The sequence below is a fragment of the Mustela erminea genome, chromosome 12 (assembly GCF_009829155.1).
Source record: "Mustela erminea isolate mMusErm1 chromosome 12, mMusErm1.Pri, whole genome shotgun sequence".
Taxonomy (NCBI): Eukaryota; Metazoa; Chordata; class Mammalia; order Carnivora; family Mustelidae; genus Mustela; species Mustela erminea.
The window spans coordinates 53,257,422-53,280,645 of NC_045625.1; the positions used below are offsets into that span (position 1 = coordinate 53,257,422).

At 40.0% G+C, this 23,224-nt stretch overlaps 1 protein-coding gene and 1 non-coding gene across 8 annotated transcripts in view; one reads left to right on the forward strand and one right to left on the reverse strand.

The window, feature by feature from the left end:
- The window catches only part of FREM1 (FRAS1 related extracellular matrix 1), a 173,974-nt gene that overhangs the window by 106,164 nt on the left and 44,586 nt on the right, over window positions 1-23,224 (forward strand). For 6 of the 7 annotated variants that reach the window (XR_004277487.1, XM_032307887.1, XM_032307889.1 and 3 more), the window contains 4 exons: window positions 4,098-4,242; window positions 8,938-9,079; window positions 11,986-12,181; window positions 16,608-16,872. Coding sequence is in view for 6 of the 7 variants with exons in the window: in XM_032307887.1 (XP_032163778.1) it covers window positions 4,098-4,242; window positions 8,938-9,079; window positions 11,986-12,181; window positions 16,608-16,872 (748 nt within the window). In the remaining variant the exon portion in view is untranslated. Of the gene's footprint in view, window positions 1-4,097; window positions 4,243-8,937; window positions 9,080-11,985; window positions 12,182-16,607; window positions 16,873-23,224 lie in introns of those variants that run through there. The other variant, XM_032307891.1, reaches the window with a different exon arrangement.
- LOC116571210 lies at window positions 6,319-6,425 on the reverse strand. Its single transcript, XR_004277778.1, has one exon. It is a non-coding gene; the product is annotated as a U6 spliceosomal RNA (small nuclear RNA).

Here is a 23,224-nt window from a genome sequence, read left to right on the forward strand (position 1 = left end):
CTCAGTTGGAAGTCTGCTTGAGATTCTCTTTCTCTTCTCCCTCTACCTGTCCCCCTGCTCGTGCTCTCTCTCTCTATTTCTCTCTGTCCAATAAATAAATAAATCTTTAAAGAAAATGATATTTATGATTTGGGGTATTTTAGCTCCAACTTTTTCGCATCATAATAAAAAATTCCTTTTAAAACTACTGAGATCATGGACCCAAATTTGAAGAGATTTGTTGGCCAAAACTTCTATGTTCGGAACAAATATAGAACCACATATAATAACATTACTCTCAGTGGAGATAATTTGTTCTTTAAGGAAATGACACATGGGAATAGCAGCCTGAATTATTTTTTAATTACTCTTTTTTAAAAAAAATCAATTTTACCCTATTTTCCAAATATAAACATACTTTTAAATATTGGAGAAAAGGGCGGGTCTCGAATCACTGCATACTCTCTCTCCTTCCTGCCTTCACATGTTTCCCCAACCTGAATACCCTTGGCCAGGTTAGCCAACACAGTGCCTTCAGAACCAGGGTAACCTCTGACCTCCCCAACCACCCACCCACCAGGTACTCCAGACCATCCCCTTCCTGGGCTGGCTCCTTTCAGCACCGGTTTAGCACTTTTTCTACTTTCTACATTTCTCCATTCCCCAACAAGATTAAGCTCTCTGCCCCCAAGTTATTTTGCAATGGCTGTGCCACATTGTGTCATGTTTGAATTTGAAAAGTTAATTCATATGTTACTTGGATTTTGTCAGTTGCAAAGAAACTCTGAGGGTTAAGTGATGATATTGCCAAAGCAATAACCGTGTGTATCGAATAATACAAATATGTTGTTACAGTGTTCTTCTTTTCAAATTTAGGACAAAGGAAAAGGAATAATCATTCAAATTGTACTCTCAAAGTCTGTTTTGTAATTCAGTTAAATATTATTACTTATTATATTACTAGGCTAAATAAGCATGCGTATTGGGTAAAGTTTGCACCATAGGATGATGTTGAAGAAAAAATAAATGGTTTACATAAATTAATGCTTTGGTCAATAACTTAGTAACATTCTCAGAGATTAGATTTTTGTCTTTATTTTATTTTTGATTCATTTATGGCTACATTTTAAAAAATTTTTCAGTATATTCTCACATACATCCTCTAACCCCAAACATACAGAATTTATAAAACTACTGCCACATTATGTAATCTGGCTTTCTTTCTTAGCAACTATAAGAAACTTCTTACTTTTTAAATGTTAATTGAAAACATGTTTGTGATAACTCCAGCTTTTCATTAGATGGGGGTGTTGCACTGTAAATTTTTTTACAACTATCTTCTATTTTTAAATATCCAGAGAGCTTTTCATTTCTTGATATTACAGGTTACATATAAATATGCTTTATGTATATTTTTGTAACATAAATCCTAGTCCACATCTCTTAAAATTTTTTTGCCATAAATTTTTATAATGAAATTACTTGGGAAAACAGGAGAGCATTTATAATACTTTTGGGGGAAAACTGCATGAACATGCTTAGTTTCCTAATCAAGAATGGATATATTTTTTAAACTTTTGTGAATTTTGTAGTCAATAATAGTCCCTCGTTTTAGTCTTAATTTGAAATTCTTAGAGTATGAGTAAGATTTACCATACTTTCATATTTATTGACTATATTTGTTTCACCTTTTTGTAAATTACTTGATAATGCCATTTGCTCATTTTTCTATTCATTTATACTAACTTATAAAAGATCATTAACTACTGATGTCTCATAATTTTGTTACATATGTTACCAGTAAGTTTTTCCTCTTGTTATTTGCCTTTTAATTCATGTTCTTAAGTACAGAAATCACAAATTGTAAGTGGTGAAATTTATCATTATTTTTCTTTATGTGGTTTTCTTTTGTTACTGTATTAGGAAGATGCTCTACATTCAGACATAAGATATTTACTTGTATTTTCTTCCAGATAATTTAAAACAGCTTTAATGAGATATAATTCACATGCCTTAATATCATAACATATAACAATATAACAATATAAAACCTACCAATAACATATAAAACCTACCATTCAGAGGTTTTTAGTATATTCATCATCACGATTAATGATTTTTTAGATCATAGAACACTTCCATTATCCCCCCAAAGAAATAACATACTCATTAGCAGACATTCTTATCCCTTTCTTCCTCAACCCTTGGCAGCTAGTAACCTATTTTTTGGTCTCCACAGGTTTATTTATTCTGACGTTGCAGAATCATATAAATAGAATCTATGAGCTTTTGTAACTTCTATTTAACATAATGTTTTTCTTTAGCAATGTTTTCAAGGTTCATCTATATTGTAACATGAGTCAGTACTATGCCATTCCTTGTTATTGCCAAATACTCTATTGTATGGACATAGCACATTTATTTAATCTGTTCATCAGTTGATGGATGTTTGGGTCACTTCCACTACTTTGTAAAAAATATTTATTTATTTATTTATTTGTCAGAGAAAGAGCACAAGCAGGGAGAGCAGCAGGCAGAGGGAGAAGCAGCCTCCCTGCTGAGCAGGGAACCCCATGCAGGACTTGATCCCAGGACTCTGGGATCATGGCCTGAGCTGAAGGCAGGTGTTTAACTGACTGAGCCACCCAGGCGTCCTGTCCTTTCACTTTTGACTGTGAACATTCATGTATATATTTTTGTATGGATATGTACCTTCGTTTGTCTTGGGTCTGTATCTAGGAGTAGAATTGCTGGGTCATATAATAACCCTATGTTTAACATTTTGAGGAACTGCTAAACTGTTTTCCAAAGTAGTAGCATCAGTTTACATTCCTACCAGTAATGTATGAGAGTTCCAGTTTCTTTGCATCCTCACCAAAGTTTGTTACTGTCTATCTTTTTATGATAGTCATCCTAGTAGGTGTAAGATAGTATCTCATTGTGATTTTTATTTCATTTCCCTAATAGCTAATAGTGTTGAGCATCTTTTCATGAGTTCATTGACTATTTGTCTATGTCCTGACATCCATCTTCTTTGGAAAAATGTCTACTCAAATCTTTTGCCAATTTTGTAATTGGGAGTTATTTTATCATTGAGTTGTAAGAGTTCTTAATGTGTTTGGGATACTAGACCCTCCTTTATCAGGTATCTGATTTGTAAATATTTTCTCCATTTCTGTGGGCTGTTGTTTTACTTGCTCAATAGTATGATTTGCAGTCCCAAATTTTTAATTTTCATGAGATCTAAATTACCTTCTGTTTTGTTTTGTTTTGGTCACTTGTGCTTTTGGTGTCTTGCCTAGAAACCATTGCCTTACTCAAAGTCACAGAGATTTACTTGTGTTTTCTTCTAACAGTTTTTCTAGTTTAGCTCTCACGTTTAGGTCTATTATCAATTTTGAGTTAATTTTTGTATGTAGTGTGAGGTAGGGATCAAACTTCTTTTTATTGTCTGTGGCTTTTGAGTTGTCTCTGCACTATTTATTGAAAAGACCACTCTTTCCTCATTGAAAGTTTCTGTGCTCTTGATGAGAATCAGTTGCTTGTAAATGTACGAGTTCATTTCTGGACTCTTCTATTAGATTAATCTATGTGTCTGTTCTATGCCAGTTTCACACTGTCTTGATTACTATAGTTTTATAGTAAATTTTGAAAGTGAAAAATGTGAATCTCCAACTTTGTTCAAGATTGTTTTGGCTATTCTGAGTCTCTTGCATTTTCATGTGAATGTTGTGTAGGTTTTTGAAAAGTAGTTTTATATAAGTTTTTCTTCATCTAGGATTTATTTTGGTTCTTGTCTTGAGGTAGATATCGAAATATAATTTTCCCCAAGTAATGAACCATGTTCTCATACAGTGTATTAAATAATATATGCTATCCCCACTGATGTCTAAATGAGATCCTTATCAAATACTTAAGTATTTAAATATGAATTTTTACCCAATTAAGAGGACAGTCTTACTTCATAAAACAGTTTAATTTCACCCAATTGCACTGACTAATGAACTCTTGGTGATATTAATACCTTGGAAATTAAAAAAGATTATGTGTGTTTTGAAACAGCTTAATCATAAGAAAGATTTACTTTCTCTCTCTCTTTTTTTCCCTGCTTCTTCCAGGAATGAAGTTGGTGTATGTGCATGATGACTCAGAGAGCCTTGCTGATGACTTTACAGTCCAGTTGTCAGATGGGAAACATAAGATATTAAAAACCATTTCAGTGGAGATCACCCCAGTTAATGATGAGAAACCAACGCTGAACAAGTAAGCTCCCTGAAAAGAGTCCCTTTCAGATGTTCTAGAAAATTTTGTGGTCTGGAAGACTAGGTGCAAATGTCATGTGTGTCTTCCAGGGAGAAACAAGACTTTGACGGCTCTTGTCTATCGACTCGTCCCACCTACTCGTAGAACTTTTAGTTCAAATGTTCATGTAACATCTCTCTAGTTATTTGATTTTCCTCTGAAAGTTCTAGTTAGAGGTAAATAATTAAGAATGACTGAACCTATTGTATGGAATGAAGAGTGTCCTAGGTATTTAAACACCTGTACACACACATACACACACACACACACACACACACACACACACCCCAAAGTGCAATAGATTATGTATAGACTTAACTAATAACTTAATAATATTAACAGTAGACAGTCCTCCCCATGGATTCGATCAAACTTTTAACCTGGAGTGGCTGAGTTTAACATATAAATGCCATCACTTTTGTCATCTACGTATTTCATGATCCACCAGTCCTCTGTGTTCCATCAGGGCCAATACTCTTTTCCCACCTGGTATCAAAATGATCACTTAAATGATCGTTTAAAAATTCTGAGTTGATTAATTGCAAACCATCTTGGTGACTCCCTCTGTAACTGATCAGTGTGATCATAGAGTAAAGCATCTTTGTCAGATACATTTCTGCAGCTCCAGCCATGGCTCGTATTACTGGCCACCACACACAGCTGTACCAGGGCAAAACTTGAGGAGGCCCATCTGTCTGGTGCTGGATGCGGAGAAGTGTCTGCTTCTTTTGATCATTGTTTTTTGGAGGGTTGCATCTCAGACATCAGTTCCACTAAAAGTCCGCAGCATAACTTTCAGTTTTCTGGGATCTAGCTGGACTGTTGGACTGGGATGACCCTGATTTATAAAAATGAAAATAGGAAGGGTATTGTGATAATTAGGAAACCCCCCCTTTTTTTTAATTTTAAAGATTTTGTTTATTTACTTGACAGAGAAAGAGATCACAACTAGGCAGAGAGACAGGCAGAGAGAGAGGGAAGCAGGCTTCCTGCTAAGCAGAGAGCCCGATGCGGGTCTCAATCCCAGGACCCTCGGATCATGACCTGAGCCGAAGGCAGAGGTTTAACCCACTGAGCCACCCAGGCACCCAGGAACCCCCTTTCTAATGACCTCACTGTATCTAAGAGAATGGGAGGGAGGGGCAAACGGGTGTTTATTAACAGACACTGTATTGGATCTTTTAATGGACATTTCCTTAAATCCTCACCACAGTTACGGGAAGTAGGTATTATTATCCTTGCTCACAAAATTGAGACCAGACAGGTCAAATAACAGGGTGTCACTCAACTCTGATTTCCTGTTTCGTGATGCATTCTTTTTTTTTTTTTTTAACTAACATATAATGTATTATTTGCTTCAGGAGTATAGGTCTATGAATCATCAGTCTTACACAATTCACAGCACTCACCATAGCACATACCCTCCCCAATGTACATCACCAGCCAACCCATCCCTCCTAACCCCCTCTACTCCAGCGACCCTCAGTTTGTTTCCTGAGATTAAGAGTCTCTTGTGGTTTGTCTCCCTCTCTGGTTTCATCTTGTTTCATTTTTTCCTCCTTTCCTCTATGATCCTCTGTCTTGTTTCTCAGCTTCCTCAAATCAGTGAGATTGTATGATAATTGTCTTTCTCAGATTGACTTATTTCACTCAGCGTAATACCTTTAAGTTCTATCCACGTCATCTCAAATGGCAAGATTTTTTTGATGGCTGCATAATATTCCATTGTATATATTTACCACATCTTCTTTATCCATTCATTTATCGATGGACATCTAGGCTCTTTGCATAATTTGGCTCTTGTGGACATTTCTCCTATAAATATTGGGGTGCACATGTCCCTTTGGATCACTACATTTGTAACTTTAAGGAAAATACCCAGTGGTGCAATTGTTGGGTCATAGGGTAGCTCTATTTTCAACTTTTTGAGGAATCTCCATCCTGTTTTCCAGAGTGGCCGCAGCAGCTTGCATTCCCACCAGCAGTGTAGGAGGGTTCCCCTTTCTCCACATCCTTATCAACACCTGTCATTTCCTGAAAAATATGGACCAGTTCATGAATTTGCATGTCCTCCTTGTGCAGGAGCCATGCTAGTCTTCTCTGTATCGTTTCCATTTTAGCATAAGTGCTGCTGAAGTGAGGACTGTCAACCTCTTTGTAAGTGGGGATAGTAACAGTATCCTTTTCATAGGGTGGTTGCAAGGATTAAATGAATTAAAATATGTAAAAGTATTTGAAAGATTGGCTAGTACACAGGAAGTGCTCCTAGGTGCTAGTTATTATTATTATTAGGAGTTATTCTCACCCTAAAACCACGAAGATGACCCAGTTCCTCATTTATTTCAGTGCCAATCTATTTGGAAGAATAGTTTATGCTTTGTCCATTTCTGCCCAACCTCTCCCACTTTATTAAAGCTGCTCACTTAAAAGTTACCCTTGGCCTTCCTACTGAATTGAATGGCTCGTCTTTCCTTGCTGGACCTTATTAGAGCATTTGCCTCCATTTCTTTGGAATACCTTCTAGATGCTATAGTAGATGCTTCCAGAGTTCTGGGCCACGCTCCCTCAGCCCCCTGCTCCGTGATTGTAATTGCTCTCTTGGTGGCACACATCAGGCTCACTCTCAGGGTCACATTACCAGTGCCATGGTTCATCACTGCATTTGCCATGTTGCTCAGGGCTTTCTGTGAAGCAGCGTTGGCTCATTTGGCCCATTTGATCCAGACACAGCAAAAACACTCTGACAGGAGCTCTCAACGTATGGGAGCTAGTGCAGAAGTAAATGTCCCACACTCCCACCCTTCAGAAGCACAATTTTTTTTTTTAAAAAAGATTTTATTTATTTGAGAGGGAGAGAGAGAAATAGGGAGATAGAGAATGGGCAAAGAGGAGAGGGAGAAGCAGACTCCCCAGGAGCCTGATGCAGGGCTCGACCCTTGGGATCATGACCGGAGCTGAAGGCAGATGCTTAACCAACTGAGCCACCCAGGTGCCCCAGAAGCACTTTTTTTTTTTTTTAATAATTTGGGGGTGGGGTTATTTATTTATTTATTTTTAAAAAGATTTTATTTATTTATTTGCCAGAGAGAGAGCACAAACAGAGGAAATGACAGGCAGAGGGAGAGAAAGAAGCAGGCTCCCATTGAGCAGAGAGCCCGATGTGGGACTCAATCCCAGGACCCTGGGACCATGACCTGAACCGAAGGCAGAGGCATAACCCTCTGAGCCACCCAGGTGCCCCCCACCCAGAAGCATAATTTGAAGCATATTCTCTATGGTTCTTCGAAGGATGCCCAGAAGCCCTGAGTCCATAGCCATAAACACCTTTCATTGCCTTACTCCTCCTGCTCTGTCTCGCTCCTCATTCCTCTCTCCTGTTTGCTGGAATCACTTCCCAAATAAATCACCTGCACCATGGTCCTTGTCTCATGGTCCCTTTTGGGGTAACACAGACTATGACATACTGCCCTCTCCTTTGTCCTATCTGATATCTAATTCTGGTAACTTTCTCCTACGAGCTTATTATCTTCTTCATCACATGGGCTTCCTTCCTGTTTTGATTAATCTGCTTCTATTAATGGCACCACTCACCTCCGGAATCAACCAGTCAGCTGATTCATTAGCCTTCGAGAGGAATGGGATTCATATCTTCCAGGAAAGAGGTGGGGGCAAAAATCACCTCCTTCTGCCAGGGAAGATGTCAGCTCTGGAGAGGCAAAAGAGTCACCAAGTACAAGAGGTTAGAAGTGAGGTGTCTGGGCTCTGGTTTGTCAGCAGAGAGCCTGGAAGCTACTAGAACACCAGTTGATGCTACTGGAATGTCCTTTATCTGCATCCCAAGGTAACTTCATCGGTTTTTATGGGAAACCAAGCAGTCAGGTTGGACAGCTTTTGGCCTTGTGTGGTGACCCAAACGGAAAGCTAGAAACAAAGGTGGAAAGAAATCCCTTCCTCACTTGGGTGAGTCCAGAGGAGACGGCCGTATTGGCCGGGAGAGGAGTAGAGGACAGTCGGAGCATTTACAGCGAAAGCAGCAGCTGCTCATCCCTGCCGCGTCTTCAGGGGCTGACCTGGCAGGTGTGGCACTTGGAAAAAACAATCGCTGTGAAGGGAACGCTGTCTACCCAGAATGTTATCAGGGAAAGGGAGGGTAATGTGGGGGGCCATGGATGGCCTAAGTGTCACCGAACTCATAACAATGCTCGTAACAGTGCTTCAAAAAGGTACCAGAACCTGGGGGACTAAGCCAGTCAGTCTCTTTAAGTAAGTTTTTCTCTGTAAAATTTGAGTAATACTGTCTTGCTCACTTATGTCATGGAACTGTTGTTGTAGCAAGTGAAATATTGGAAATAAAACCGTTCTATAAAATAAATGACAGCAGAAGACGGTGAAGTGCAATGCATAGAAACAAGCAGAAGTCTTTAATTACTTCACACCATGTTCCCTGTGACTGCCTAGTTGCCTTTTAGGGCTTTGACGTGTAAAGTGAAATGAGAGCCTGTTTCACGAGCCCTACTCGTCATTTTCGGTACCTTGGATAGGGAACAGCATTCCCTAGCTGTTGAAGATTGCGAACTGTGATAGTCCTTGTGAATGCACCCTGCAGAAGCGATGCCTTCTATTTTCCTATCAACCTAGACATCTTCCTTTCTACAGGAAGGCTGAAATTACCATGAAAATGGGTGAAACGCGTGTTATTTCTAGTGCGGTGCTTTCAGCCATAGATGAAGACTCACCCAGGGAGAAGATTTACTATTTGTTCGAAAGGCTTCCCCAAAACGGGCAGCTTCAACTTAAGGTTGGTGGTCTTTTTACTGTTCTTTTTCAAAACTAATGTAGCAGGTATACATTTTCTTAGTACACAGATTTCTATAACTGAAGCTATTCTCTAATAACCATATTTTGCCCAGAGGTAGAAAATTTAATTTTCTTAGTTTGGGGTGAACTTACATCATGCTAAATTTTCTTACTCGACTCAGGGCAAATTCAAACACTATCAAGATTCTTCATTATTTCGCCTCCACTGGGACCATACCTAAATTTTGGGAGAGTGGGGTGGCTGGGGTAAAGCAAGTTGTCTAATTGCTGATGAGAACCATGCATCCTTTGAGATATCTTCATCCCCCCCAGATTTAAAAAAAAATTTAAATAGAGTTTATAGAGCACTTATTGTGGATATTAACAACCTGATTCTGAAGTTTGTATGGAGAAGCAAAATTCACAATATAGTGAACAAACAGGAAAACAGAGTTAGAGAAATGGGACTATCTGGCTTTAGGACTCACTATAAAGCTGCATTAATTCAGGTAGTCTGGATCTGATGAAGGAACAGATGAATAGATCAATGAAATAGAATAGAAAACCCAGAAGTAGACCCTCATGAAAATACAGTCCACAGATCTTTGGCAAAGGAGCAAAGGCAATACAATGGAGAAAAGATAGTCTTTTAACAAATGGTGCTCACTGATCTGATTCAGACTGTGCTTGATGCCCAAGAAGGAGCCCAACTCACATGATAGATCAGTCGCTTGAAAAGGTCCCATGAGTAATCCATCAAAATGTTTGTTTGAATGATGGATGACGTCTAGCAACAACCACTGCCAGCCATCCCCAATGCGATTATTTGACTGAATGCTTAACTTTTAGTATAATGTCAGCACAGTCCTAGAAGAGCAGTGAGGATTCATTCTGCGTGGAACAGCTTGATTATCTTAGATCGTAGGCACCATAGAGAATCGGAGTGAAGAGCAATCACTGATTTAAATTGAGGTACAGCTGTGTCCTTATTTCATTTCAAAGAGTAATGAAGCAGAAATGCAGTGAGAGCTCACGCATTTGGGTAGCATGGGAAGTGAAGGGTTTGGGGTATGTGGGGAAATGCAGATGGGTCCAGCTTCCCGGTATGACACCACATCATTCTTTCCCAGCTCCTTTGGGCTTTGCCAAGTCTCTCCAAGACCAGGGACTGGGACTCTAGGACTCCTGGACTTTCCCAAGGGTTCTTGTGTTCTTGTTGATTTTCTGTAGTTTGCACCACCTTGAGTCTGACTCTTATTTTCTTCCTCTTTGGAGGCTTGCAAATGATTTTGTCAAGCCAGAGCCAGCATTTGGGAGTGTAAATGGAGAATTGCATGGAGATGGGAGACAGGAAAAGCTATCTTTTTCTGTATTTACTTTCTCAGAAAGATGACAAACAAAGAAAGTTAAATAGAAGGCAGGTCATCCGGTTTGAAACCTGAAAGAGTCTGTTTTAAAAACTAAATCTGGAAATAGGTTTAGGATGGAAACACATAATGACCTTAAATATTACAACATAACTAACTTTTACCCAGTGAGCCCTGAGGCAGAACATACCTCTGTACAAACATCAGATGAACAGATATATTAAAGAAGAGGAAACTTTATCAAAGAGGATGTAAAGAGAAGTGGTAACACAGTGGTGGTGGGGTGGGGTGGGGCGGTGAGGCATTTTTGCCAGGAGCTGGGGGTCTATAGAATAATGTGTCAAAGGAAAAAAAAAAAAATCCAAGGATTTAAATTTCTATTTTAGTCTCTTAAACCAGACAAGGAAAAGTACAGGATTATATTGTACAAAAAATTTGTAAGATGGCATTTTTCTTGAATTTTGTCAAAAGACTTTGATGAGCTATTCTTGGGGAAAGTTATGTATCTTCAGAGAATAACAAGAAAATTAGTATAAATCAGATACAGATTTATTAATATTGTGTTTTGAATACTCTCAGTTGTCAGTTCCCCCTAGCATAAGAACCTCTTTTAATTGAGGATACCAGAATTTCTGCACTGAGTTCGGTACAGAATATGTGCTTAACTGATGTTAGCATGTTTTTTAGGAGATATTGATAAAAAAAAATAATAATATATGATATTTGCAGTTATGTTTCTTTGCTGACTCGATATAAACATAATGATCGGGATCTTGTTAATTTTCTCTGGGCTTCAATAAAGCTGGGAAATGTACTGGGAGTAAATACATCCATCTTATTTTTGTTTTATCTAATTCAGATAAGTCCAGTGATAAACCAGTTTGAAAAAATAGGTTTGATTAATTGTATGATGATAGGAACTAAAAATAAAAAAAAAAAGGAACCCTCAAATGAAACATATTTAATTTTTAAAGAATCAATTTCAGGAGCTCGATTACCCACCTGCTCTCATTAATTAGAATATCTAATCAGCTGTGATTACTCATGATAAATACCTTGGAAGTAGCGCCACTGTTGAATTGCGACAAGACTGTCACAAATCTTTTGGTTGAAGGTAGTTTTCTCCCAAGGTCTTCATTTGTTTTAATGTATTTCTTTGAAAGGAAAAAAAAATAAGATAAAATGGCAAAAAATAAATTGAATCTGGAGTTTCCCTGAAATATTATTTCTCTTGGAGGCTTACAGGGAGTATAGGAAATATCAATTAACCTAACTTGTAAAGAGGGGTGCCTGGGTGGCTCAGTGGGTTAAGCCACTGCCTTTGGCTCAGGTCATGATCTCAGGGTCCTGGGATCAAGTCCCGCGTCAGGCTCTCTGCTCAGCGGGGAGCCTGCTTCCCCATCTCTCTCTGCCTGCCTCTCTGCCTACTTGTGATCTCTGTCTGTCAAATAAATAAATAAAATCTTAAAAAAAAAAACAAACGCAACATAACTTGTAAAGAAAAAAACATGGGTGGCTGACTAACTCTGGCACCTTTCAGATAGGGAGGGACTGGGTCCCTGTCTACCCCGGCATGAAGTGCACTCAGGAGGAGGTGGACCTGAACTTGCTGAGATACACGCACACCGGAGCGATGGATTCCCAGGATCGAGACACCTTTACCTTCTACCTCTGGGATGGTGACAACAGATCACCAGCACTGGACTGTCACATAACCATCAAGGATATGGGAAAAGGTAAAAACATCTCTCTCAACATTTATTGGGACCAAGTTTTAGAACCAGAAGTGAGCTGCTGTAAACACTCAAAGGTTTTCAACTAAATCCTCCTCCCTCCCTCCCTTCCTTCCTTCCTTCCTTCCCCCTCTCCTCTCTCTACCTCCCTCTCTTTTTTCTTTTTTTTTTTTTTAAGATTTTATTTATTTATTTGACAGACAGAGATCAGAAGTAGGCAGAGAGAGAGAGGAGGAAGCAGGATCCCCGCAGAGTGGACAGCCCGATGCGGGGCTCGATCCCAGGACCCTGGGATCATGACCTGAGCCGAAGGCAGAGGCTTTAACCTACTGAGCCACCCAGGCGCCCCTACCTCCCTCTCTTTTTGACTTTCTTTCTTCTATCCCTTGTACCTGAAATTCCATCTCTTATGATTTGCCTCCCTGACTCCTCACCTGCCCTGCCTGGGAGCTCTGAGGCTCGTGAGAGTAGCCCATCAATTTGTCGTTTTTAGAATTTCGAGAGCCTATTGGAAATCCAGCCTTGCCCACAACATGGCAGCCTGGGCTGCTTTAAGAGTCAGGGTTTTCTGTTATAAGTAACATTTTACCAAATCAATACGAAAACTCTAATTTTCTCTTCAGGAAGAGAGTTGTTACTTGAAAAACAAAGTCTCAGGGGAAAAACATTTCCAATATAATAACAAAAAGGAATAAAAACGTATTTTAAAATTTAGAGCTCAAAAAAAGGAACTTTGCCATTGAAAAGGTTAGACTGTTGCTCGTTTTCACTGTGAAAGTGTTAATACCAGCTCTCTCAGGGGAGAACACGAGGAGATACTAAGCTGCTCTTGAATGAAGCAGACCCATTCATGTAATGGGACTCAGCAGCATCTAAGCGGGAGAAGGAGGAGGGTGAAAAAATACTGGGAAGAAAACTCAACAAGGCAAAGTGTAAGCTTTAATGTTATGCAATTCTCACCACCCCAAAGCGTTGCTTAGAGTTTATGTGAGGAAGGCACAATTCATTTCTTGTTCATCTGCACCGTCCCAGAGTCTCTGTATTCTTAGGACCAAGCATATTCTTGGATCTTCAATACATTTTTGATTGACAGAATGCTTCCCTTTTTGCCTTGCTGCCAGGAAGCTCAGAGGACGGCGATCTTACATCACCTGTATGTTCGAGTTCCAACAGTCCTGAATCTTTCTCTTTTCAGTTGCCGTCAGCTTGATTGATTTTGAGATGTTTATTTGGGGTTCTAAAATAACATATTTTATTAGCTTGTTTCCCAGTTGTAAAATATGTTCCTTGAAGATGGCCAATAAGTGACCCTTAGAGAAGCTAGATACGACTGTATGCATTTCTTTCTTTCCATAAAGTAAAGGCTACTACGTTCATCAGTGTATGTCCAGGCAAAATGTAATGCAAGTTCTGTGTCGTGGAGATGGTTAATGTGTTAGGACAGACTGCCCTTGGCTGAGATGGCTAATGTGTTAGGACAGACTGCCCTTGGCTAAGCACAGTGCATTCACGAGGGGTGGGGTGGGGGGAGTTCTGCTCTACACAACCATCTGGGGATTTTTTCCAACTAGAGGATCCTTCCTGTCTGAAGGCCTTGGAGACTCTCCGGAAGTGAAACACGGAGGAAAATGAGAGGATGCCTGGCCCAGGCTTGGAGGCACCTGTCTTCTGCACCTTCCAGTGTCTGAGTCACAGTCCCATGCCACATTAGGGGAGTCTGAGCAGTGGAAACTCTAGTGGTGTGCCCAGGAAATGAGGCTGGTGAGCGCCTGGCCAGTCTCTGCTAGAACTGACCTGTGATTCTTCTCCGAAAGGATTCATGAAACTTACATCAAACAAATATTTTAACCTACTAGCATTTTCAGAAGTTCCAGATTCCTTTTCTTTGCTCCTTTTTACATCATGGTGTGTTTTACATCTATAGAGTGTTGTATTTTTTTTTTTTAACTTAGTGTGAATTTTCTCAGGTTGTAGCATAACTTGAGAACTGTCATTGTTCATCTCTGAATAAAACTACACTGAATATTTAAACTAAACCATAACCCTAACATCGAGCATCTAGATTGCCTCCATTTGAGAGCGATTATAAATAACATCGGGCCTTCCAGTTGTTCTGTGGCTTGTGATTTGCACAGTGGCAAAAATGATATGAGTTATCTTTGAGAGAAGCTTAAAGGGACTTCATCTAACAGTTGACCTTGAACCGTACTCTGCTGTCACTGTGCTGAAAAACTGCGTTGAGGGAAAGCCCAGATGCTCTTCCTCCCCTCAGATCCATCTTCTGCTCCTGGTGCAACATTCTGTAGGTGATTTTTATGTCCCGGGCTTTGTTCATCTTGACTCCCAGGAGGCAAGCCCCATCTGGGGCTCAGGTTTTGATTTAAAGTTAAGATGCTCTCTGATTCTCCATTGCACCTAAGTTAGATAGCATTTTGAGTTAAAAGCACCAATAATCTACCAAAAAGACCAACTTAATCATCTGAAATGGAGTTTCTCAGTCTTAAGATTACTGACATTTTGTGACAGATAATTCTTTGTTGTAATAGGCTTTTTTTTTTTTTTAAAGATTTTATTTGTTTGACACAGAGAAACACAGCGAGAGAGGGAACACAGTAGAGGGAATGGGAGAGGGAGAAGCAGGCTTCCCACCGAGCAGGGAGCCTGATGTGGGACTCCATCCCAGGACCCTGGGATGATGACCCAAGCTGAAGGCAGATGCTTAACGATAGAGCCACCCAGGCATCCTGTAATGGACTTTCTTATGCATTATAGGATGTTTGGAAGCATCTCTGGCCTCTACCTATTAGATGACTGTAGGAACGCCCAGTTATGACCACCAAAAATGTCTACAGACCTTACCAAATATCCCCCGGGGGCCAAAGTTGCCACTCATTGAGAACTACTGGTCTCATTGTACTTCCTTGATATTTTATTTTTTTTGTTCCTCATCAGACCTAACATCTTTTTAAATTTTATTGACAATTTGTATTTTTAAATTTAGAAATGGCATTTACTTCACACATATTTCTAGTGTTCAAGTTTGTGCTCTGAAGTCAGATGGTTAGATTACAAATTCTAGCTCCATCCTGTATTTTATTATTTTTTAAAGATTATTTGCTTGCTTATTTTTTTATTTATTTGACAGAGAGAGAGAGAGAGAGGGAGAGGGAGAGAGGGCAAGCACAAGTAGGGGAAAGGGCAGAAGGAGAGGGAGAAGGAAACGGCCCTCTGAGCAGGGAGCCTGATGTGGGGCTCGATCCTGGGACTCCAGGAGCCTGTCCTTTGACCTGAGCCAAAGACAGACGCTTAACCAACTGAGCCACCCCTAGCTTCACCTTTGATTAATTGAATCATCATTAGCAAGTTAGTTAACATTTTTCTGTATCTTAGTTTCCTCATTTATAACCTGGGAGATTATATATAGCCTACCTCATAGTTAGTGTGAAGTTTTAAGAGCCTTACCCCTGTGCCTGACATAAATTAGAAGCTCAATATTGGAGTTATGATTTTTTTAAGCAAATAAAGTGAACAAAATTGGATTATCATCCTTAGTTTGTAAAACTGCATCATTTGTCCACATGTGGCCCACGTCTCCTCATTTATGCATTTCATACACGCATTCATTTATTCTCTTTTAAATACGTAATACACACCTGTGCAACCACAAGGACTGGAATACTGACCGTAATGCACATCTGCCATCCTGCCTTGAGAGCCATCATCCTGAATTCCGTGTTCATATTCTTACTGTGGTTTATGGTCTTCTGGGACTTGCTCATGCAAGGGACAAATGGTAACAAGCTACCTCTGTGTTCCATGTGCCTCTAGTTCACTCATTTCGCTACTGTTTACAATACAGTAGTACCATTAGATCAGAGCTCGCTTACATATTTACTTTTTGAAAAGGCATTTGGGTTAGCATTTTCAATGAGGACAGGGCTGCTGTGGCCATTCTGGTCCCATCTCCTGGGGGCCAGTGTGTGCTTCTCTCCAGCACACAGCTGGAGTGAAGTCGCTGGGTCACGACCAATGTGAATATCCTACTCTTTACAGCATGTTGCTGATCATATACCCATTTATATCCCTACCAGCGGTATCCTCTTCAACACTTGGTGTCATCAGAATTTTAAATTTTTGCAAATCAGAGAGTCACAACCTGGTTATAACTTCTTGTGATCTTGATTTGTATTTCCACGGTGATTGATGAGCTTGAGCATTTTTTTGTATCTCCGTTGGCCATATGTGTTTCTCCTGCTGTGTCTTACCTGCTCCAGTCTTTTGCCTGATTCTTTTATTAACCATAATTCTATCAACCTTTCTAAACCATAGTAGTTTTGATTTTTACAGTTTGGCCTTTGGCTTTTTATCTTTACCTTGGACTTTTTTTTTTTTAATTTGGGTCTTGACCGCAAGCTCTTCTGCTGTGCAGGTGATATTGTCATCCTTGTGAAACCGCTGGTGGTGTCTAAAGGTGACCGGGGTTTCTTGACGACCACCAGTCTCCTTGCTGTGGATGGAACAGACAAACCTGAGGAACTGCTCTATGTCATCACCTCCCCTCCACGGTTTGGCCAGGTCGAGTATGTCCGCTATCCTGGAGTCCCCATCACAAGCTTCAGCCAGATGGACATAGCAGGACAGACAGTCTGCTATGTGCATAAGAGCAAGGCAGCTGTCTCCCGTGACACCTTCAGGTGAGCCCCAAGGAAACTTTTCAGAACCCTTTCCCTGGATTAATGCTTAGACAGACCAAAGGTGGCAGAAAATGAGTTCTTTTCCAACTCTTTTATAGCAATGGTCTTCTGCTGCCTAGGTGTATGAAAGGTGGAAGTGTACGATTAATTGGACAATAGCAAAGCAAGAAATTAGAGCCTGTTGTTTAAAAAAAAAAGCACATCTAAATGCCAGCTACTCTAGGAGAGGAACTAAACACCTTTGAGTCCCAGCTAAGGAGAAACTAAGTGAATTTTCTGCTTTTATGGGGCATCTTTTTCTATCTGAGGAAAGGCATTTAGTGGTAAACATTTAGCACAAGCAGACATGGCTTTTTGATATGATGTGTTGCAGGATCTATATCATAAATCATATTGTTATCAAGTGTCCCCATAGAAACAATGTTATAACTGGGGGCTGTATACCTATCTAAGAATTCTATAACAAATAAATCATTGGGATGAATTACAATCTGGTGAAAAGACAAAGATACGACATTAATGAAAGTCCACATTCATTTAAAATACTGAAATCTATTTCTAGTCACAAGACTAGAAGGAAGACAAACTCTAGAGGAGCAATCACTTAGCAGTCCCCAGAGCTGCCTGGTCTCAAGGTCCTTGATAGAAATCCAGATCTCCAGGGCTGGGATGAGACTCTAGAAATCTTGAGGTACCTGAGAGGCTAAATTGGTTGACCATCCAACTCTGATTTTGGCTCGGGTCATGATCTTAGCTTCCTGAGATCTAGCCTCGAATTGGGCTCCACACTGGGCATGGAGCCTGCTTAAGATTCTCTCTCTCCTTCTGCCCCTCCCTGTCACCCACACCTGCCTCTCCCCACATAGCCCACCCAGGCACTCACTCTCTCTCTTTCTCTCTCTGTCTGTGTCAACAAATAAAAAAGGAACCTAGAAATCTTGATTAGACTAGCCTTTGGGGGAATCATTGTACCTATGCAGTCCTGAGTTTTACCAATTAACATGGAGGCCCTGAGACCACTGGTTAATTTGCCATACTTGAAGAGCTTCTGACCCCCAGTACAGTTTTCACTATGTCAGAATACAGCTTCCAGTATGGTGCCCGGCTTACTCAGTCAATAAAACATACAACTCTTGATCTCAGGGTTGTGAGTTTGAGCCCCACAATGGCTGTAGAGTTTCCTTAAAAAAAAAAAAAAATCTTAAAAAAATACAATCTTCAAAAGAGCACTATAAATTAATGTAAATGTAGCACTTATCACTATCATATATTTTCTCTCTCTAAATTCTGTATGTTTGCTATGAGAGACATTGTTTAAATGTCAGTAAAGATGATTTTGCATGCCTTCTTGGAATTATGACTTGGAAAGATGGCTAAGATAATTAACTGTTAAAAAATTGGGGGAAATTTGAACTTGTATTTTCTCTTTTTTTCTCTTGACAACATGTCCTTAATAAGTAGATAATCATTTGGTTGATCAATATCCAAATAATAATTTAATGTTTGAGTGTTGCTAAGCATTAACTAAAATGTCAGATGTGGGGATTCCTTTTCATGCTGGTTCTTTCACTCTAGAAGGGGTAGAGTTGTAGACATTACACTCTCTACCACTGTGTGTAGACTGTGTAGACACAGTCTTGGGGTCAGTTACCACCTTCATTACTTACCACTCTGTGGTCAAATCACACTTCCTCCTGTGCTCTTGTGTCCTCTTTGTGAAAGGAAATGATGTTTATAGGACTTGTTTTGCAGGGGTGATGGGAGATATAAATGGGTTTATGCATGTAAAGTACTTAGAAAAATATGTGGCATATAAGAAGAATGAAATAAGTATTAGATGCTCTTATTACTACTATTATTATTAATACTATTGTTCTTATCATTGTTTATTATGTTCTTTCCTTGGCCCCCTTTTTCTGACAATGTTTACAGTACCAAGATTAATCTTGGAGGAAAGAAATTACAAAGAAGAGTGATGATTGTTCTTTCTTCCCCTGTTACTTATGGAGGTTGGGTGCTTCTTGGCTTAATCAATGTATATCAGATTTAGGGCTTTTAATTTTACACCCATTTCTGGAACTGCTTACTTCTGTCCATTCCCACTTTCCCCGGTCAGTGCCCATGGAAGAGTCTGTGGAAAACGTTAATAACCATTTGGAGAAAACAGTGACCCCGCCAATGAATAAATATAGATGTTCGGAAATCAAGCTTAGATATTAATCAGATGGTGTTGAGGAGTAGAGAATGAATTACAAAATTTCTGTATGTGAGGATTGAAGATACTCTAAAAATTTCCTAATCCACATCCATAGAAAGTCATACAAGATGACATTTTAGAAATCATTTATTCTAGGAATTTTTAATTTTATTTATTTATTATTGTTTTAGAGGGGGAGGGGCAGAGGGACAGGGAGAGAGAGAATCTTAACAAGGCTCCATGCCCAGTGCAGAGCCCGATGGTGGGCTTGACCCCACGACCCTGAGATCATGACGTGAGCCGAAACCAACAGTCGGGTGCTTAACTGACTGAGCCACCCAGGTACCCCAAGAATTTTTTAAATATTTAGATCTTGAAGAGATTTACTGGGAAGATTGATAAAAATACATTCTTGACTTTCACTCCAGAGAGATGACTCTGCTAAATCTAGTCTTGGGCCAGAAATCTGTATTTTTCAAAGCTCTCCAGAAGATTCTGAGGCAGTCAGGGCTAGCACTCACTGGTCTGGTCCAGTCCGTTGTTCCAAGAACATTCTATGGAGCTTTGAGGATTTACAAAAGCCCTCGTGGGGCCTCCCGGAGACAGAACATGAAGGAATTGAATTGGTGAGGCTCTGGGACCCTCATCCCAGTTTACTGATAAAGCTTTCGGGGTTTTTTTAGGTTTAATTGTTGTTTTTATGTTTTGTTTTGTTTTTATTGTTTTTAGTTTGTTTTGTACGCTGGGCTCCTGGGCAGGATTTTCTTTTAGCAGAAAGCCTGTGGCTCTATTTCTCAGAGTGAGTAATTTGGGCTAATAGTTACACAAAGATGCAAAATGACCTGGGTTGGTACAGGGAGAATGCAATAAGTGACAGGGAATCCAGAGTAAGAAACTACTCCCTTGTCGTCCTGTCAATCCTCCTTATTGTTTCAAGAAAGAAATCTCAGGCTGGGGCTCCTTTGGTTTCAACAGCTCTTCAATATTAACTGCTTTCCTTTTTAGCAGACAATACTGTCCTTGGGTTCCAAGCCATTGAACCACAATACCTAGCAAGAATTAAAAACATCGTTTTCTTGCATTTATTTCTGCAGTATTTATGGGATTAAGTTTTTAGTAGTAAATATTTTCAGCTTTTCTAGTTAAAAGATTTTCTCTTAAATACATTTGTTTAACTACAAGAGTGAGTTGATCTAAAGCAAAATAGTAATAAGAGTATAGGTGGTAGTTGATCTAAAGCAAAATAGTAATAAGAGTATAGGTGGTAGAAGAATATGGCAAAAATTATGAAGATGTTGTTTGAATTTAGGAAACAGGGGTGAAAAGACACTGATTTAGTCCAATCCCTTCATTTACGCAGAGGAAAGCTAGTATTGCTTGAATACCTGTGATGTGTCAGGCAGTGTGCTAGACTTTTTTTGTCGATCATTTTCCTTAAGCCCTACGCCACTACCTTGAGAGAGATGATTTGGTCCCATTTTATGCATGAGAAAACCAAGAGGCACAGAAAGTCATCTACATTGATGTCACTGAGTATCAGCCAAACTGTGGAGAAGATCTCATTTTTAAGAGACTTTTTTCTATTGTACCAAGAATTCATGGAGAAAATGCACCTGTGGGAAGAAACCTCAATGTGTCATTCTGATGTTTGGCCAGAAGTCTGACATATTTATAGTGGAGGAGCCTAACATCTGCCCCAGACCCATGTTTTAATCTTGTCATTTCACTCCCCCACTCATGGGCTGCCGTGTTGTCAGGTGGATCTAACCCAAAGCTGAGCGCCGGTCTTAATGAAAGTGTGCAATCGTGGTGCTTTTAAAAATTAAATAGATGCAACCAGTCTAATCACCTCAATTTATGTCGCTTGCTGTTAAATCTGGCAAGGAATTTGGCTGGGTAGGAGAGATAAATTCTGTGGCAGAGAATGTTTTCCCCTTTCTCTTTTTAATGTAAGATATGGCAGCATTAATTAAACGGGGGAGCTTAATGGTCAGATTTTACCTTCTGCAAAAATATTTTGTGAATCATAAATTTCTCCTGCATTGTTTGGTGCTGCCGGCCTGGAAGAAGGATTTGGCAGCACATTCGAGGACAGATGACACCAAGTGATTAGCAAGCTGACTTCAGCGGCTGGCAGCCGGGGACTAAAAGAACATGCTAATGTCCTCCATTTTGACATGCTGGCTGGACTTTTTTTTTTTTTTTCCTGAGGAACTGGCTCTATTTATGATTCCATTTTTATCTTTTAAATGCCATGACAGATGGCAGATTCTTCAGCCAACTCTCTTGCCAGGAAACGCAGAAAGCCTGAATGCACCACCGTAATGGTGAAATCAGACCAGGCAGGCACCCCAGACGAATCTGAGAGCCATTCCCCAAATTTCATGAGGACAGTGGTCAATCCTGGTGGTATCTCTTTTCAGGGAGGCTAACTGGGGGAAATGAAACAAAAATGGATCCACAGAAGAAGCTGCCCCCTTGATACCACCAGCTTCTTAACCTTGGAATGGACACCATCGTCGCAATGGCACTGTTGTTTCAAAACTTGAAAATTGATCTGGAAGGTTTCTTCAGGGGCGGTTGGGGAAAGCATTTGGAGGATCATCTGGTCAACCTTGGCGGACGCGAACAGCACTGACCTTGGTGCCCTTGTTCTGCTAGGCTTGTTTTGACTGGGAAGGCAACCATGACCGTTCACCCTGTCTCCCACCGATAATATGACTAGTTTCCATTGTTATTCGTGAAAGTGGAAGGAGGTGTTTGATCTGGTCACGTTTAGAAATTTCATCCTTTTCACCACTGGTTTATTAGCTTTCGGTCAGCACAGACAGCTGCCTTGGTGTCCCAGCTGGGAACACTGGCCTCAGTAAACATATTTCTTACTCCTGTATGGTCCCTGGCTTCCCTTGCCCTCAGTCCCATCTGTCTGATGGCAGGCTGCCGATTTCCGACGTGGTCAGCTCCCCATCATCAGGCAGGGAGGAGTCTGAGACGGACAGCCTGAATCTGAAGACAGCTTCAGTGTCCTCACGCAGGTCATGCATTGGTAGATAATTACGGCCATCCTGAGGCCGAGCTTCGAGGTGTTTTCAGAACTCAGTCTCCATTGGGGAAAGTCAGAATGCGCCCCCGTGACTCACTCAAGCCCCCTTGACACTCCTTACCTCTGATCCGTCTCACCCCTCCTTTCCCCTTTTTTCTCCACCCATATTTGACATGCTTTTAATGGGGTACACATTCCTTAATTTCTCTGATTAATACTAATGCTAAAAATGCATGTCCTTGGGGCGCCTGGGTGGCTCAGTGGATTAAGCCGCTGCCTTCCGCTCAGGTCATGATCTCAGGGTCCTGGGATCAAGTCAGCAGGGAGCCTGCTTCCCGCACCCCCTCTGCCTACTTGTGATCTCTCTCTGTCAAATAAATAAATGAAATCTTTAAAAAAAAAAAAATGCATGTCCTTTGGCTTAAATTTGTGCTAAACTATAAACAGCTGATTTAAAAACTTTCCACAATAGCACATTGTGAGATAGGGATCTGATAGTCTGATAAGGAGTAGAGAGCCACTTTATTTGAAATGGGAGGCGTGAAGCATGTTTCTGGAGGGGTGAAGTGGAGAAAAGAGAAACTGGAGACACTGAGAGAATGCCTCGTCTCCTTTTTATTTTTTTCCTTTGGGTTAGATGATGGGCTCCAGCGAAGGAGGGCTGAAAAAGTAACAGGAATAAACAACGGAATAAAAGCATAATTCCACGAAAAGCTCTCCCTAAGAAATCATTATTTTCTTTTTTCTTCTTCTTTTTTTTTTTTTTTTAGATCATGATTTTCATCTTAAAAATGCATAACACTTGACATTTGAAATTGCCAAAGGGACTAATAAGTACAAAGATGAAGAACACACAGATATTTTTCTGGGTGTGTTTCCTTTTGCTTTTTCAAAAATAACTAATTTTGTAAACACTCATGATACAGCAATAAAATTGTCCTATTTGCTTAGAACCGACTTAGTAAACATTTAGTTTTACAAAAGAACAGCTGATTGTTTTGTTTTAAGGAAACTGTGATTTTGCTCAGTGTACAGTTCTAAAGCTAGAATCTTTATCCAGACTGTAAAAATAATGCTATGGAGAGAAAAAAGAAAAACAGGTTAAATTCTTT